Here is a 12,569-nt window from a genome sequence, read left to right as displayed (position 1 = left end):
GATCTCAGTACAGCTTATTCGCCAGCATTTGTGGCATATTATTGATTATCATCAAAAATAATTTCCACTTGTTCTTATTTATTTTATAATTTTTTTTCAATCTGGGTTACAGTAAGGCACTTACAATGGATGTTAATGGGGCCAGTTTGAAAAGATTAAAATACTGTTTCAAAAGTATACCGAGACATAAATGTGTTAACATGAGTTTAATGTGAATAAACATTGCATACTAACCTTTTCTGTGTCAATTTACATTCAATTTTACAACTTTTGTCAGCATGATATATATATAGATTCACTTTTCTTTATTTTAAATGATCCAAAAACCGGCCCCACTCAATTCCATTGTAAGAGTAACCTAGATTTTGGCTCTTTGTGATCAACATTATATGAGGCATGAGGCATTATGCATTAAGCATTGAGCTTAATTTGTATTGAACCCAGGATAGTTCACCCAAAAATGAAAATTCTGTCATCATTTACTCATCCTCAAGTTGTTCCAAACCTGAATTTATTTCTTCTGCTGAACACAAAAGAAGATATTTTGAAGAATGTAGGTAACCAAACCAAAAACATTGACTTCCATGGTATTTTTTTTTTCCATACTATGGAAGTGAATGGGGACCAGCAGCTGTTCGGGTCCCCATATTCTTCAAAATTCCATCTTTTCGGTTCAGTAGAAGAAAGAAATTCATACAGATTTGGAACAACCTGAGGGTGAATTTTCATTTTTTGGGTGAAACATCCCTTGAAAGTACTGATTTCATACGCACGTCATTAAATGTACCCATGTTGATTCTTTCGTACGGAATTCATAAAGACATTGAAATCTGGAGAAAACAGACTTTTAAAGTCATCAGCACACAGAGGGGGTGAGGTAAAAACAGATGCTCATCCCTGCAGGAGAGAATAAGATCCCTCATCTCAACTAGGAATCTTAGGGGGAAAATAGCACGGCAACATCACCTTTCCGTCACCTTCCTTTCCTCCAAAAAAAGACAATAAATATAGAACATTGAAAGTTTTTTTTTTTTAATTAAACACCAAAAGGAAAAATAAACTCGCATTTTTGGTCAGAGTTTTTTAACAGTGTGATCAACATTGGTCACTTTCCAGAATGTCTGCATGTTCTTCCCAAAACTGATCTCCAATGATATCACAGGAATGACTTGTAACCTTCTTTCTGGTCCGTGTTACAGTAACTTCTGACTCTCCTTCATCTGGCCGCTTGATCTGTTTAGTTGTGGTTTCAGTCACCTGAAGGAAAGTAAGAAGAAAATAGTTATATATTTCATTAAAGAGATGAGAGAATAATAATAAAAAAAAAAAAAATCCAGCTGTCTCTTACCTTTTCCCATATTAAAGTTGTGCCTTTTTTGTGAAATGACGATTCATTATTGTAATTGATACTGAACTCAGAAAACAAGATCTCGTTCTTATCCGCTGCTTGTGTTCCCTGTGTGTGGGGAAAATTATGCATCTTTTTAGTTTGTTTAAGTAAATTACACTACAGCTATAGAATGTAAATATACAAAATAATTGTACTAGAATTAGGCATGTTTAATTAAACTTATATGGAAAAAAAACAAATGAATCCAATAAGGCACAATTTAACATTTATGTATTATATTAGTATTAAATATTGCAAGGTTATGTATCTGGGTAAAAGTGCTTACTGGATCCTAAAAGAGATTGTGACTAGACCTAGTCAGATTTAAATACTGCCATGATTATATTGTTTTGGGTGGAAACCTTCCTTGTACTTGACAAGCATCCTTCAAATCTATATGATAACTGAGAAAAAAAACTGAGAACATAAATATTTGAGAATACATTGAGTCTCTCTTCAGCCTGTGTTGTGGTCAATCCTCCTTTCTTCACCAGCGTCCAAAACGTAGTGTTGTACAAATTGTTAATGTGACCTGAGAAGATACAACACGTCAAAAAAATAAATAAATAAATAAATATATATATATATATATATATATATATATATATATATATATATATATATATATATATATTTATTTATTTATATATATATTGTGAAACAATTCCAAATCCTTGTCTAGCTACATTTTCTAAAATTGATATTTTATGCATCAAAGTAAAAATGATACAATAGTATGACAATAATAGTTCACCCAAAAATGCAAATTCTGTCATCATTACTCACTTGTTGTTCTAAACCTGTATGAGTTTCATTCTGCTGTTGAACACAAAAGAAGACATTTTGAAGAGTGTTGTTAGTAACCAAACATTTTCTGGTCCCCATTGACTTCTATGGTATTTTTTTCCTACTATAGAAGTCAATGGGGACCAGGAGTTGTTTAGTTACCAACATTCTTCAAAATATCTCCATTTGTTTTCAACAAAACAAAGAAACTTCAGGGTGAGTAAATGATGACAGAATTTTCATTTTTTGGTGAACCATGCCTATAATGCCCCATCACAAGCAAGCAAGCATGTTATTATTACCATATTCTCACAAGGTTGTCATGAAATTTTTAGTTGTAGTTTTGGGGTGACAATCACAGTAAACTGCAGAAGTCAAAAGTGCAAATAATGGCCCAGATCTATCTAGTTCATCCTATTATACTGTTTTTTACATGTTACAGTCAACCCAAATCTGCAACAAAACACATTAACTTACAGTCTGCCTGTCTCCAGCTTAGATAGTCTTTAAGGTTATGGTTGGTAGGATACAGCACCACCCTGCCATCAAAGCTGGGCGGGTACAGCAGCGGCTGCTCCCCGAAATACTCCTTCCAATAGAAAACAAAGCTAGATGAAAACTGGGATGTCACATGGGTCATCAGTTTACTGTAGAGAGAAAAGAAAACATTTAATGAGTGATTTTCAGGGTCAAGGAAGTGTTAGGGGGTAAATGGAAATGTATATAAGAAGAAGAAAAAACCCAGAGTAAAAAATGTTAAAATAAATAAGATTAAAATACAAATTTGATATAAATTATTGATTAAAAAATATAAAACATATTAGATTAAATTAATTATGTTAAATTAAAAAATAAATGTAAAAAAAAAAAAAAAATACACTGTACAGTACTATAGTGATAGAAAAACTTAAAATAAATACACTGATTATTTTAAATAGGCAAATACTTAAGAGTCTATGATTGGATCATTATTGCAGTTATTATTATGCTTCTAGCAGGCTATATGTTTGGTAAAAGTTCTTCTAACCCTAATTGATGGAGTGTGTAGCTTCCTCTTGATGGAAATAAATGTTGTGATGTTATTTCCATCAAGAGGTACATCAGTTTCTGGTCAGGATCTTGTTTTGATAATGCAACACACTGTCCAACACACTGTAAGATCTACTCCAGCACATCCCAAAGACTTTCAATGAATTTAAGATCTGGAATCAGAGGAGCCAATTCATGTGTGGAAATGATTCTTCATGCTCCCTCCCATCCATTCTTTCAAAGTTTGAGCCTGATGAATCTTGACATTGTCATCCTGGAATATGGCCATGATGTGTCTTCCTACATGGTTGTTTAAGAAATAAAAAGCTACACACTCCATCAGTTAGTGTTAGAGGAACTGTTGCCAAACATATAACACACTAAAAACATAATAATCACAGCAATAATGATCATTTCATAGACTTAATTACTTAAACTATTTAAAGCAGTTGCCTATTTAAAGTGTAAATACACCGGGCAGTGTATTTCACACATTTATAATATTTTCTTTATCACATTATAAACTGAGTCTTTATACATAAAAATATGTATAGCTGCCTTTTAAATTTTAGAATGGGGTCCTTCGCATAAGAATGATCATATATGGAGGTTCGAGGCATCTAAAATATTGAAAACCCCTGTCCTAGACCTGCATTATCCTTGACAACTATTGTGGTGTTTGACATCAAGATGGTTTTGAAATGCATTGCACAGTTTCCAAGTTTATCTACGGCAGTGTGTCAGCATAGAATTATACCTTGCCCTTCTTTTGAACCAGGTGGTTGATCTTTTGAACACAAAGCTGAACTCGTCACTCTGTCCATAGGCTATAGTGATGTCCTCCAGATCCTCCATGACCGAACGGGCACTGCGGCTCATCAAACCCAGAGCTCTGTCATCATTGGGTTTAATGAAGTTATGCTGATCAGAAAACCTGCAATCAAGGGGATCATGTTGGAAATGCCTTCAGTTATCACGCATGTTCTACCCTCTGTGAAACACGGCTGTACAGTTAGTTAAATGTTTGACATTCGTTAGACATTCAGTTTCATACCCATAAAACTCTTTGCGCATTTCATGTTTTGAGCCTGAACAAACTCAGATATAAACAAATGTTCTTTACATAGCAAAAGGCTACATTTAAGAAATACATATATTAATTAGCACTATAACTCAAATAAACAATTTAACTATATGACATTATGGTATTAAACTAATAGTAAAATGTTCAGAAAAATATCCCTTTATAGCACAACGTTATGTCTTAAGAACTTATAATGCATGCAATACTGTAAACCACGAAACTAGACAGTGTTAGTGCCTGTACTGCAACAGCATGTCGTAACTGTACCTATTGCAAGCATTACAGAATCACTTACTTGTGGAAGTTGCGTCCATCTAGCCGAACAACAATATAGCAGTTTTTCAAACATTTGTCGTCAAGCTCAAAGTTTCTCACGTATTCAAATTTGCTTTTGGCCATGACTGATGATGTGCTAAAATTAAGACTTAAGAGTGTCTTGTGCTTTATAAGCCCTCCAAAGTTCACCGACAACAGTCTCAGCATAAGGATATCAGAGTTATGAGTTATTTAATTGGTTTAACTTAAATAATGTTGTTAGTTCTGAATATTTGTAAGGCGTAACTAGTTAGCTGACATCCAGAAAGCGCATTTTTAATATTCATGTCACAGGAAAAACTTCAACGAGAGATTATTATTGGTATTAATCTTAAATCTTAAAACGCGTTGTATTATTAAATATATAACGTTGTATTGTTTACACAATATTTATTTCTTAACCGGAAGTATGTTGTATCAAAACTCACATGTGAGTGAGTGAGCGGTCATTGTATTGGTACGTCACCTTAAACAGTCCCTCAAAATACAGTTCTGAAAATTGTGTTCCGCCATATAGCCTACGAAACATCAGGCTGCTAAGATTTAAAAGCCTAACATCTGACACAAAATGAAATTAACATTACTGTACATGCTATTTTGAATGGAACGAGATGTTTTGTTGGTAGTTTTGAATGAAAATTAAAAAATCATGTGCAAGAATGTGCTGTGTGTCCAGTGTGCAGAAACTTTTTGTTTCTTTTTCAGTATAATAAGTATTCTGCAAAGAAAAGCAAGACATAAATGAAGCTGGTCAACCTTACAATTGTTTGGCTAAATATGTTTATTTTATTAGCAAAAAAAAAAGAAAGAAAAGAACGTAAAATCAAGGTATAAACGGTATAACACAGTTTGTCATGTCATCATGTCACATTTCCATTTTTTTAATTTACTTTTTTACATATTTAGAAAAATAAGCTGTAACTAAAAAAATCACTCTTGAAACATTGCACTCTGAGCAGTTCCTAAAAAAAAGAAGAAACTTAATGGAAGAGCTGAAAGATATTAACCCATCTAACAAAAATATGTTCTAAGATGTTTTGCAAATGTTCCCATTAGGTTATGAAAACGTTATTTCAGAATGTTCTCAGAATGTCCAGATTTTTAAATGTTTTAAAAACTTTTTTTTCTTGGTTCGTGAACGTTAGAGAAAACATCAAGGGAATGTTTCCTCTATTTAAAAATGTTGCAAGTATTATGGGAACATTACTTTTGAATGTTCTCTGAGGTGTAATGTTTAAAAAGCATTAGACTTACATCCAACTAAAATTTTCCAGAAAAAAAAAAAACGCTCCATGAATGATGTATAATAACACTTTTGTGCTAATGCTTTGACAATGTCATTTAAGACCAGATAACTTTGATGCATTCTATTAATGTTACTGGAAGAACATTTGTTCATAACTTTAAGAGAACCTTGCCAGAATGCTAAAGTTCTGAGAATGTTCCCTGTTATCTGGGAAAGAAAGACAGGACAGTATTGATGTAAAACAAACTAAGTAAATAGAAAATCAAACACACTGCACTGTTCACTCAAAGTCACTTAAATGTGATAAACTGACACATATTATTCATATCAGTACTAGTATTTTTCATTTTTAACATGCAGTAGGTTTTCACGCATCTACTGTATAGGTGTACTGATAAGTGCAAAACTGGTCTGGATGAGCATAGCAAACAACACTCTTAAACAAACATAGATATGAAAAGCGAAGTGATGATCATAAGGTCTTCCACCTCAGCAGCGTCCGTCTTTCACAATCAAAATGTCTGCATTTGTGTGCCTAAAAAAACAAACACCCTTTCAGTTATCCAACATCAATACTTGCTTGCTAACAGCCCTTAACAATATGAGTAATTACAGGCAAGAATCATACTGTAATGCTGTTATCCTAACAGAAGCAAATGAATGGACTCACATTCTCTGCACACACAGGGTGCATTCATTGACGTATGTGATCCCATCATTACCGCACACAGGAGAGTAGTTGAGAGGACATGCTTGGTTGACACTCAGTCCTCCACATGCAGGCTGTCGGATTAAAAACACACGCAGTTTACAGTAAATGCCTGTTATGCATCACAGTTGATCTTCTAATGCATAAATGGACTTACTCTGCGATAGAGTCTTGATTTATCCTCTGCGCCTGGAAAAAATGGTTCTGTTGGATTAATCTCAATCCTGTAGTTAATTGCAAATGGCACACCTCAATGATTAAAACAATTACAGAGCCCTTTTAAAATGACAGATGATGAGACTTACCCACAGAGAGGATGAGGACCAGGCTCATCAGAACCACTGCTGTTCCAGTCATGATGCTCAAAGGAAGGAAGCCTGGATTTCAAAACAAAAATCTGGATTTGTAAGTTCAGGCTGAGAGCTTCTAACAGTGACTGATGACTTCTAGCTCGCTTCTGAGAGTTGTATTGTTGATGACCCTCAACATATAGTTTGAAAGTGGTGAGGAGGAGGAGGAGAGGTGCTGATATTTTAACGGCCATCCGCCCCACCTACCCACTATCCCGCGTCAACACCAGTGAGAACAGAGCCTCTCTATTGTCTCTCTCTTTATTAAGGGATAAACATTCCAGTCTGTCCAAAAATTGCTGAGCACAATCCAAAAAGCATTGGCCTGTATAATATCCCTCAAAACAGGTCTGGCTGGGAGGTGTGTCCCTGTTTATTGGCCCCATGTAAATGGAATTCCACTAAACATGGAATGCAGTAAACGATAATTATGTAATGTAATAATTAACTACATAATGCAGTAGGGAATATGGGCCTGAAGAGACTTTTGAACTTGAAAAAAATGTATACGGGTCATTGGTAAATAAAGCTTCAAAAAAGATTTGAAGATCAGTTTTCAAAACTGATGTCATGCATATTTTTGTTATGAAAAAGTTTCAGTTGTTAAATAACAGTGTTTAAAATCATTTTTTGACTGTTTTTATGTCAGGCGGTACAACCAAATAGTTGCATATATACTGTAGTTGTACCACATGACATGGAAAGTGTACCAAACCCATACAGTTTTTACCAGTATTTGAGAGAGATAAAGACCTACAAACATTTTCACTCTGCCACAAGGATCAGTTGAGCTCCTCTGGATAATGCATTATCATATTTACTGTTATTACCTTGTCTATTCACAATAAAAGAGCCATGTTTGAAGTTGTGCCACCCTGACATTTGAGAATATACAAATTGCTGGACAAAAGTTTTTTTTAATTGTCTCAACAGCTTTAAACTACTGATATTTATTAAATGTGTTTATTTGAAATGTTTCAAACCTAAAATGATACCATTTAGTTTTAAATGTTTTATCATTTAGACACAATTTTAAATAGTTTTCTTAGTTTGTTCATTTGTTCAGACATGTTGCACCACATTTTGGGGGTTTAAGATAACAAAACATAAAATAATATGTATTATTGACATGGTCTAAAGGAATGCAAACTATATAGGTTTTATAAAATAAAGTGATATATGTCATGGATGTATCAAATTATTTTAAAAGGAAATAATGCACTTGGACACAATAAAATAAACACATCATGTCATTGACCCATATAGAGAATTTTCTCTTAAAAATCTCAGTGCAAAGTGGAACTTTCCTTATTTTAACACTTTTCATGTAGGCTATGTGTGAATTGAAAACTCTGGCTTTGGGAAAAAAATTCTGGCAAACCTAGCCAAAATTGCATTAAAGTAATTAAAGAGACACAATAAAAGTTTAAATGTATTATATTCTACTTGATTTTTTAACAACTAAATTTAAAGTAGTACAAATAGTAGGCTACAATTATACAAGAAAGCATGGCATACATAGGAGAGCTTCATATCTAAGCTATTCAAATGTTTACAAAGTTTGAAAACCTATATCTAACCTTTATATCTATATAGTTTTTTTATTATTATAAATGTAAAGTTTTAAACGTTAATAATTAATAAAAATGATGAACGCATACTTCCATGCAGCGAACTTGGACGATACATTTCGGCTTCCGTACTATTGTCTCTGAGTGAACTTCGTGCAGGGTTGCACGTCTCTGGCACGTCAGTCAAGCTGCAGGTACAGTTGCAGATTCACGACGAGAAAAATGATACAATTACGCGGTATTTTCCGGAACGCGTCATGTCACGCAGCAAAACAATGTCTGTCTGTGAAAAACCGACCTATGGTGAGTTTAATAATCATTCAAAAGTTTTGTTTAAGACACAGCGACAAACATTCATCAATGTAGGTTTACAAATTTAATGATATTGAATCTTTGTGACTTTTGAATGGAGTTAAAAGACAAACGCCAGTTTTTGTTTTTGAAGGTGCGTCAGTGGAAACCTCCATTGTCAATCAAATGGTCATGTAACTCCACTGTTACATTGTTCAGGACTTGGCAGTGTTAGGAATTACAAAAGCATGAAATCAAATCACTGCAAAAAGTTTAATAATCCAAATAGAAACTAAGAGGCCCATGTTCTTCATGCATATGTGGGGTCCAAAAGTCCCTCCTCAAGAATGAGCTCCATATTCTCCTATATCATACTATAATATAAGTTATAAAAGCCTGATGTATCAAATATGACTGTTTCATTTCAAAAGAATAGTTTTTTTACTGTTATTTTCTATATCATGCTACAGTTCAGGCTGAGAGCTTCTAGAGTTGATGACAGTAGCACTTCAGCTGCATAATATCTTGTGTAAATTAAGAAAATCTGACCTTTTGTGCAAAGGGGTTCACATCATTTTTCTATTTGATTTACTGACTTAAAAAAAGTGCCAAATCTTCTTAAATATTTTAGGAATTGACATGCAGTATTCCATGTTTAAATGTCAAAACCAAAACAAAACACATTTCCAATTGAGACTTTTTGACCCTTCTATATTTATACACAGTGTATCTATCTTTTTAGTTTTTAAAAAGCCATTAATGTCAATTTCACTTTAAGTCTAGAGTTGTCTTGTTAAAAAAAATATATTATATACAGTATTTGGGATGTATGGACATTAGGGGTATAGGGTTTGATCTTTGTACTTAAGTGGGAATCGGCTGGTCTGAACTTATAGAACATACTGTAAACATTTGTACAGTTTATCTTTGACATGATTGACATGGCAGTTTCAAGGTTTTTAAAATGTGCTGATGGGTTTGGATGGGGGGATGTGCCTAAAAATGACTTGAACCTCAGTAAATTGAAAAAGCAGAAGGCTAAAGCTGCCATTTCTCAAATCATATAGATAGTGTAGACGTAGAATATGAGTTATAAGTTATATACATGACGTCACTAGCAGTTTTTTTTACATTTGCGGAGCAGCCCAGGGCATCGATCTCCACCGGACCGCAGCAGCAGCACGGAAACTTCTATGAGTTCCGCACATATTACATCCAGCCGCATCTCAACGCTGCCTTCCTCAAACTGACCAGTGAGAAGATCCACCTGCGTACAGCCCACTCAGAGCTCGTCGGATACTGGAGTGTGGAATATGGGGGTCTCAATCAGGTTTTCCACATTTGGAAATATGGTGAGAAAGACTTCTGAATTCTTAAATGTCCAATCTGCACTTTAAAAACTTTATAAGACTAATAAATAAGTAAAATGCAACAAAACATTGAAATTACTTACCAAAGGAAACTGACTCTTTACTTCTAAGGGTTGCAAGGTGTCCTATAGTTGCTGGGACATCCTGTTTTTCTCCTTATATGATTTTTAGACATTCTTAGTAAAATTGCTTGTTTACTGTTTTGACCCAAAGATGCTGTGTGTATATTTTAGTTAAAATATCTACATGCATAGTGCTGCTCCACATACAACTCCACAACAAACCCTTCTTTTCCGTCTTTGCTATAATGTTGTTTAGACAGCTATGCCCAGCGTGCATCTGTGCGGGCAGCCCTGGCTCAGGACCCCAGCTGGATTGAGGAGTACATCTCTAAAGCGATGCCCATGCTGAGCACTCAGGATAATGAGGTGACGTACCTCGTACCCTGGAGCAAAATTCAGAAGCCACCCAAAGACGGAGGTGTGAACTATGTGCATTAACATGTCATGCATCGATTTTTTAAGAGTCACCAATTCCTGCTCACTTAACCAAGAAAAACCCACTTATTAAACCTTATTGATTTGATTGGAACTGCAATCATAATGGTTTCCTGAATATTCCCCCTTCTGTCATTACAAATATGCATAAATTGTTCACAGAAGAAGATATAAAGATTTCAAATACTCCAGCCGTACTTATCTGAACAGCTTTTGTTAAAATGTGTTGTTTTCTGAAGGAGTTTTCGAGTTAGCCACCTTCCAGATGAAGCCGGGCGGTCCGGCGGTGTGGGGTAAAGTGTTTCAGGCAGCAGTGGGCACCCACTCGGGATCAGGATACGCCCACTCAATTGGGGTTTTTCACTCTGAATTTGGACTGCTCAATCAAGGTGAGTTAGGCAAGAAAGCGATTATGTTTTAAAACAATTACCAAGTCATATCATTATGATATATTTTTTGAATTACAGCCTGTAATTTAAATATACTCTAGCATTCAATAGTTTGGGGTCAGTACCTGTTTTTCTGAAAAACTTGCTTTCTATTCAGCAATGATACAGTAAAGACATTTATAATGTTGTTTAGATCTCAAATAAATGCTCTTCTTTTGAAGTTTCTATTCATCAAAGAATTTAAAAAAAATCAGCATATTAGAATGATTTCTGAAGGATCATGTGACACTCTCTCTCTTCCTCTCTCTCTCTCTCTCTCTCTCTCTCTCTCTCTCTCTCTCTCTCTCTCTCTCTCTCTCTCTCTCTCTCTCTCTCTCTCTCTCTCTCTCTCTCTCTCTCTCTCTCTCTCTCTCTCTCTCTAATAATACCAAACAGGACCAAGTGCATTGACAATGCTAAGTTTTAGAATTAGTAAAGATTTACTAACAGCTTGCCTTGCACCACCAAAACCCTCTTTTGGCGTTAAAAAACTACTGTCAGGATTTGCTAAAGATCCGCCGTTGAAAAATTATCAACGAAAAGACAGGGTTTCATTTTTGCAGCTGAGCTTCCCTTTCAGATGCAAAAATGATGGGAGGAGAGTATTTAAATGAATCATGTAACTTGATTTACTAAGGTCTGTGCTAGTCATTTTACTGGTATTTACCTGCGGTATTATTTGATTCCCCCCAAAAAACAAGTTTAAAGCCACTTTACGCCTGTGTTGTTATTAGATCACCCACAACTGATTATCATCGGCTGTGCTTGTTTGCGACCCTTCGCGGATATGCGCTGATCTTGATAGACCGTTTTGGTCATTATAGAAATGATCTGACAGCGTCTGTGTTCTTTAATGTGCCTGCTGTCAGTAAATCCCCTGCAGAACTTTCCACTCCCATCAGCGCTTTTATGGGATTGTGGTTTAGTAAATCTGTTTTCAAACTGCTTTTTGTATATCCAGTATACTCTGATATTTCTTTCCAATGCGCAGTGCATGTTTTATGGTGGTATGAGAGTGCAGACCAGCGTGCAGCAATACGCCATAAAGCTCATGGAGATGCCAGAGTAGTGGCGGCAGGTAAATCTTACAACTTATTACAGCAGACAGTATTGTACTGTGATTATGAGAGAATTTTTATGTTTTACTGTTTGCATTTTTTTTTTTAATTACATTTCTTTTTTACTTTTGTATTTTTTTCTCCAGTAAGGGAGAGTGCAGCGTACCTGGTGTCACAGAAGAGCAAACTCATGTTCCCCTGTACCTTCTCACCAATCAAATAACATGGCCTCGAGGTTTGAATCCACAATCAGGGAAATGTGGAATTAATGATAGTGGGTCAAAATAATGCTTTGCATCACGTTAAAAGACTTCCAACCTCAGACTGTTGCAGATATTAATCATCGGTGTACATGTAATTTCTTTTCTACAATAAATTCTTCCATGGCAATAAAAATCATTCTAAATTCAGCAATGTTATGTTGCATTTTGCATAGATTAGATAT

The 12,569-nt window shown here is 34.9% G+C and overlaps 3 protein-coding genes across 3 annotated transcripts; 1 reads left to right on the top strand and 2 right to left on the bottom strand.

The window, feature by feature from the left end:
• Positions 1-1,010: 1,010 nt before the first annotated feature.
• Positions 1,011-5,081, bottom strand: thg1l (tRNA-histidine guanylyltransferase 1-like). The gene is made up of 6 exons (XM_079893407.1): positions 4,585-5,081; positions 3,963-4,139; positions 2,654-2,823; positions 1,834-1,922; positions 1,349-1,456; positions 1,011-1,257 (listed from the first exon to the last, which is right to left on the bottom strand). Exons 1-6 carry the CDS (start codon positions 4,770-4,772, stop codon positions 1,096-1,098), a joined length of 894 nt encoding a protein of 297 aa, XP_079749533.1. The 5' UTR covers positions 4,773-5,081; the 3' UTR covers positions 1,011-1,095.
• A 292-nt stretch (positions 5,082-5,373) lies between these two features.
• Positions 5,374-8,767, bottom strand: LOC307170750 (putative pancreatic secretory proteinase inhibitor). Its single transcript, XM_079891996.1, has 5 exons — positions 8,571-8,767; positions 6,865-6,936; positions 6,717-6,748; positions 6,521-6,633; positions 5,374-6,385 (listed from the first exon to the last, which is right to left on the bottom strand). Exons 1-5 carry the CDS (start codon positions 8,596-8,598, stop codon positions 6,340-6,342), a joined length of 291 nt encoding a protein of 96 aa, XP_079748122.1. The 5' UTR covers positions 8,599-8,767; the 3' UTR covers positions 5,374-6,339.
• nipsnap3a (nipsnap homolog 3A (C. elegans)) lies at positions 8,407-12,532 on the top strand. The gene is made up of 6 exons (XM_079891995.1): positions 8,407-8,783; positions 9,916-10,123; positions 10,460-10,621; positions 10,878-11,027; positions 12,058-12,144; positions 12,271-12,532. Exons 1-6 carry the CDS (start codon positions 8,703-8,705, stop codon positions 12,345-12,347), a joined length of 765 nt encoding a protein of 254 aa, XP_079748121.1. The 5' UTR covers positions 8,407-8,702; the 3' UTR covers positions 12,348-12,532.
• The last annotated feature ends 37 nt before the right edge of the window (positions 12,533-12,569 follow it).

This window comes from Squalius cephalus, assembly GCF_949319135.1.
Source record: "Squalius cephalus genome assembly, chromosome: 14".
In the NCBI taxonomy this organism is placed as follows: Eukaryota; Metazoa; Chordata; class Actinopteri; order Cypriniformes; family Leuciscidae; genus Squalius; species Squalius cephalus.
Note: the sequence above shows the minus strand (reverse complement) of the source record. Positions and strands in the feature narration are given on the sequence as shown.

Excerpts from the sequence above, each read along its gene's own strand:
- thg1l (XM_079893407.1), bottom strand. The coding sequence starts at position 4,772 with ATGCTGAGACTGTTGTCGGTGAACTTTGGAGGGCTTATAAAGCACAAG. Across the intron at positions 4,140-4,584 it reads GATGGACGCAACTTCCACAA|GTTTTCTGATCAGCATAACT; the intron begins GTAAGTGATTCT and ends CCTTGATTGCAG. Across the intron at positions 2,824-3,962 it reads TGGTTCAAAAGAAGGGCAAG|TAAACTGATGACCCATGTGA; the intron begins GTATAATTCTAT and ends TTCTCTCTACAG.
- LOC307170750 (XM_079891996.1), bottom strand. The coding sequence starts at position 8,598 with ATGTATCGTCCAAGTTCGCTGCATGGAA. Across the intron at positions 6,937-8,570 it reads TCCAAGTTCGCTGCATGGAA|GCTTCCTTCCTTTGAGCATC; the intron begins GTATGCGTTCAT and ends TTTGAAATCCAG. Across the intron at positions 6,634-6,716 it reads AATCAAGACTCTATCGCAGA|CCTGCATGTGGAGGACTGAG; the intron begins GTAAGTCCATTT and ends TTAATCCGACAG.
- nipsnap3a (XM_079891995.1), top strand. The coding sequence starts at position 8,703 with ATGATACAATTACGCGGTATTTTCCGGAACGCGTCATGTCACGCAGCA. Across the intron at positions 10,622-10,877 it reads GAAGCCACCCAAAGACGGAG|GAGTTTTCGAGTTAGCCACC; the intron begins GTGTGAACTATG and ends TGTTTTCTGAAG. Across the intron at positions 12,145-12,270 it reads TGCCAGAGTAGTGGCGGCAG|TAAGGGAGAGTGCAGCGTAC; the intron begins GTAAATCTTACA and ends TTTTTTCTCCAG.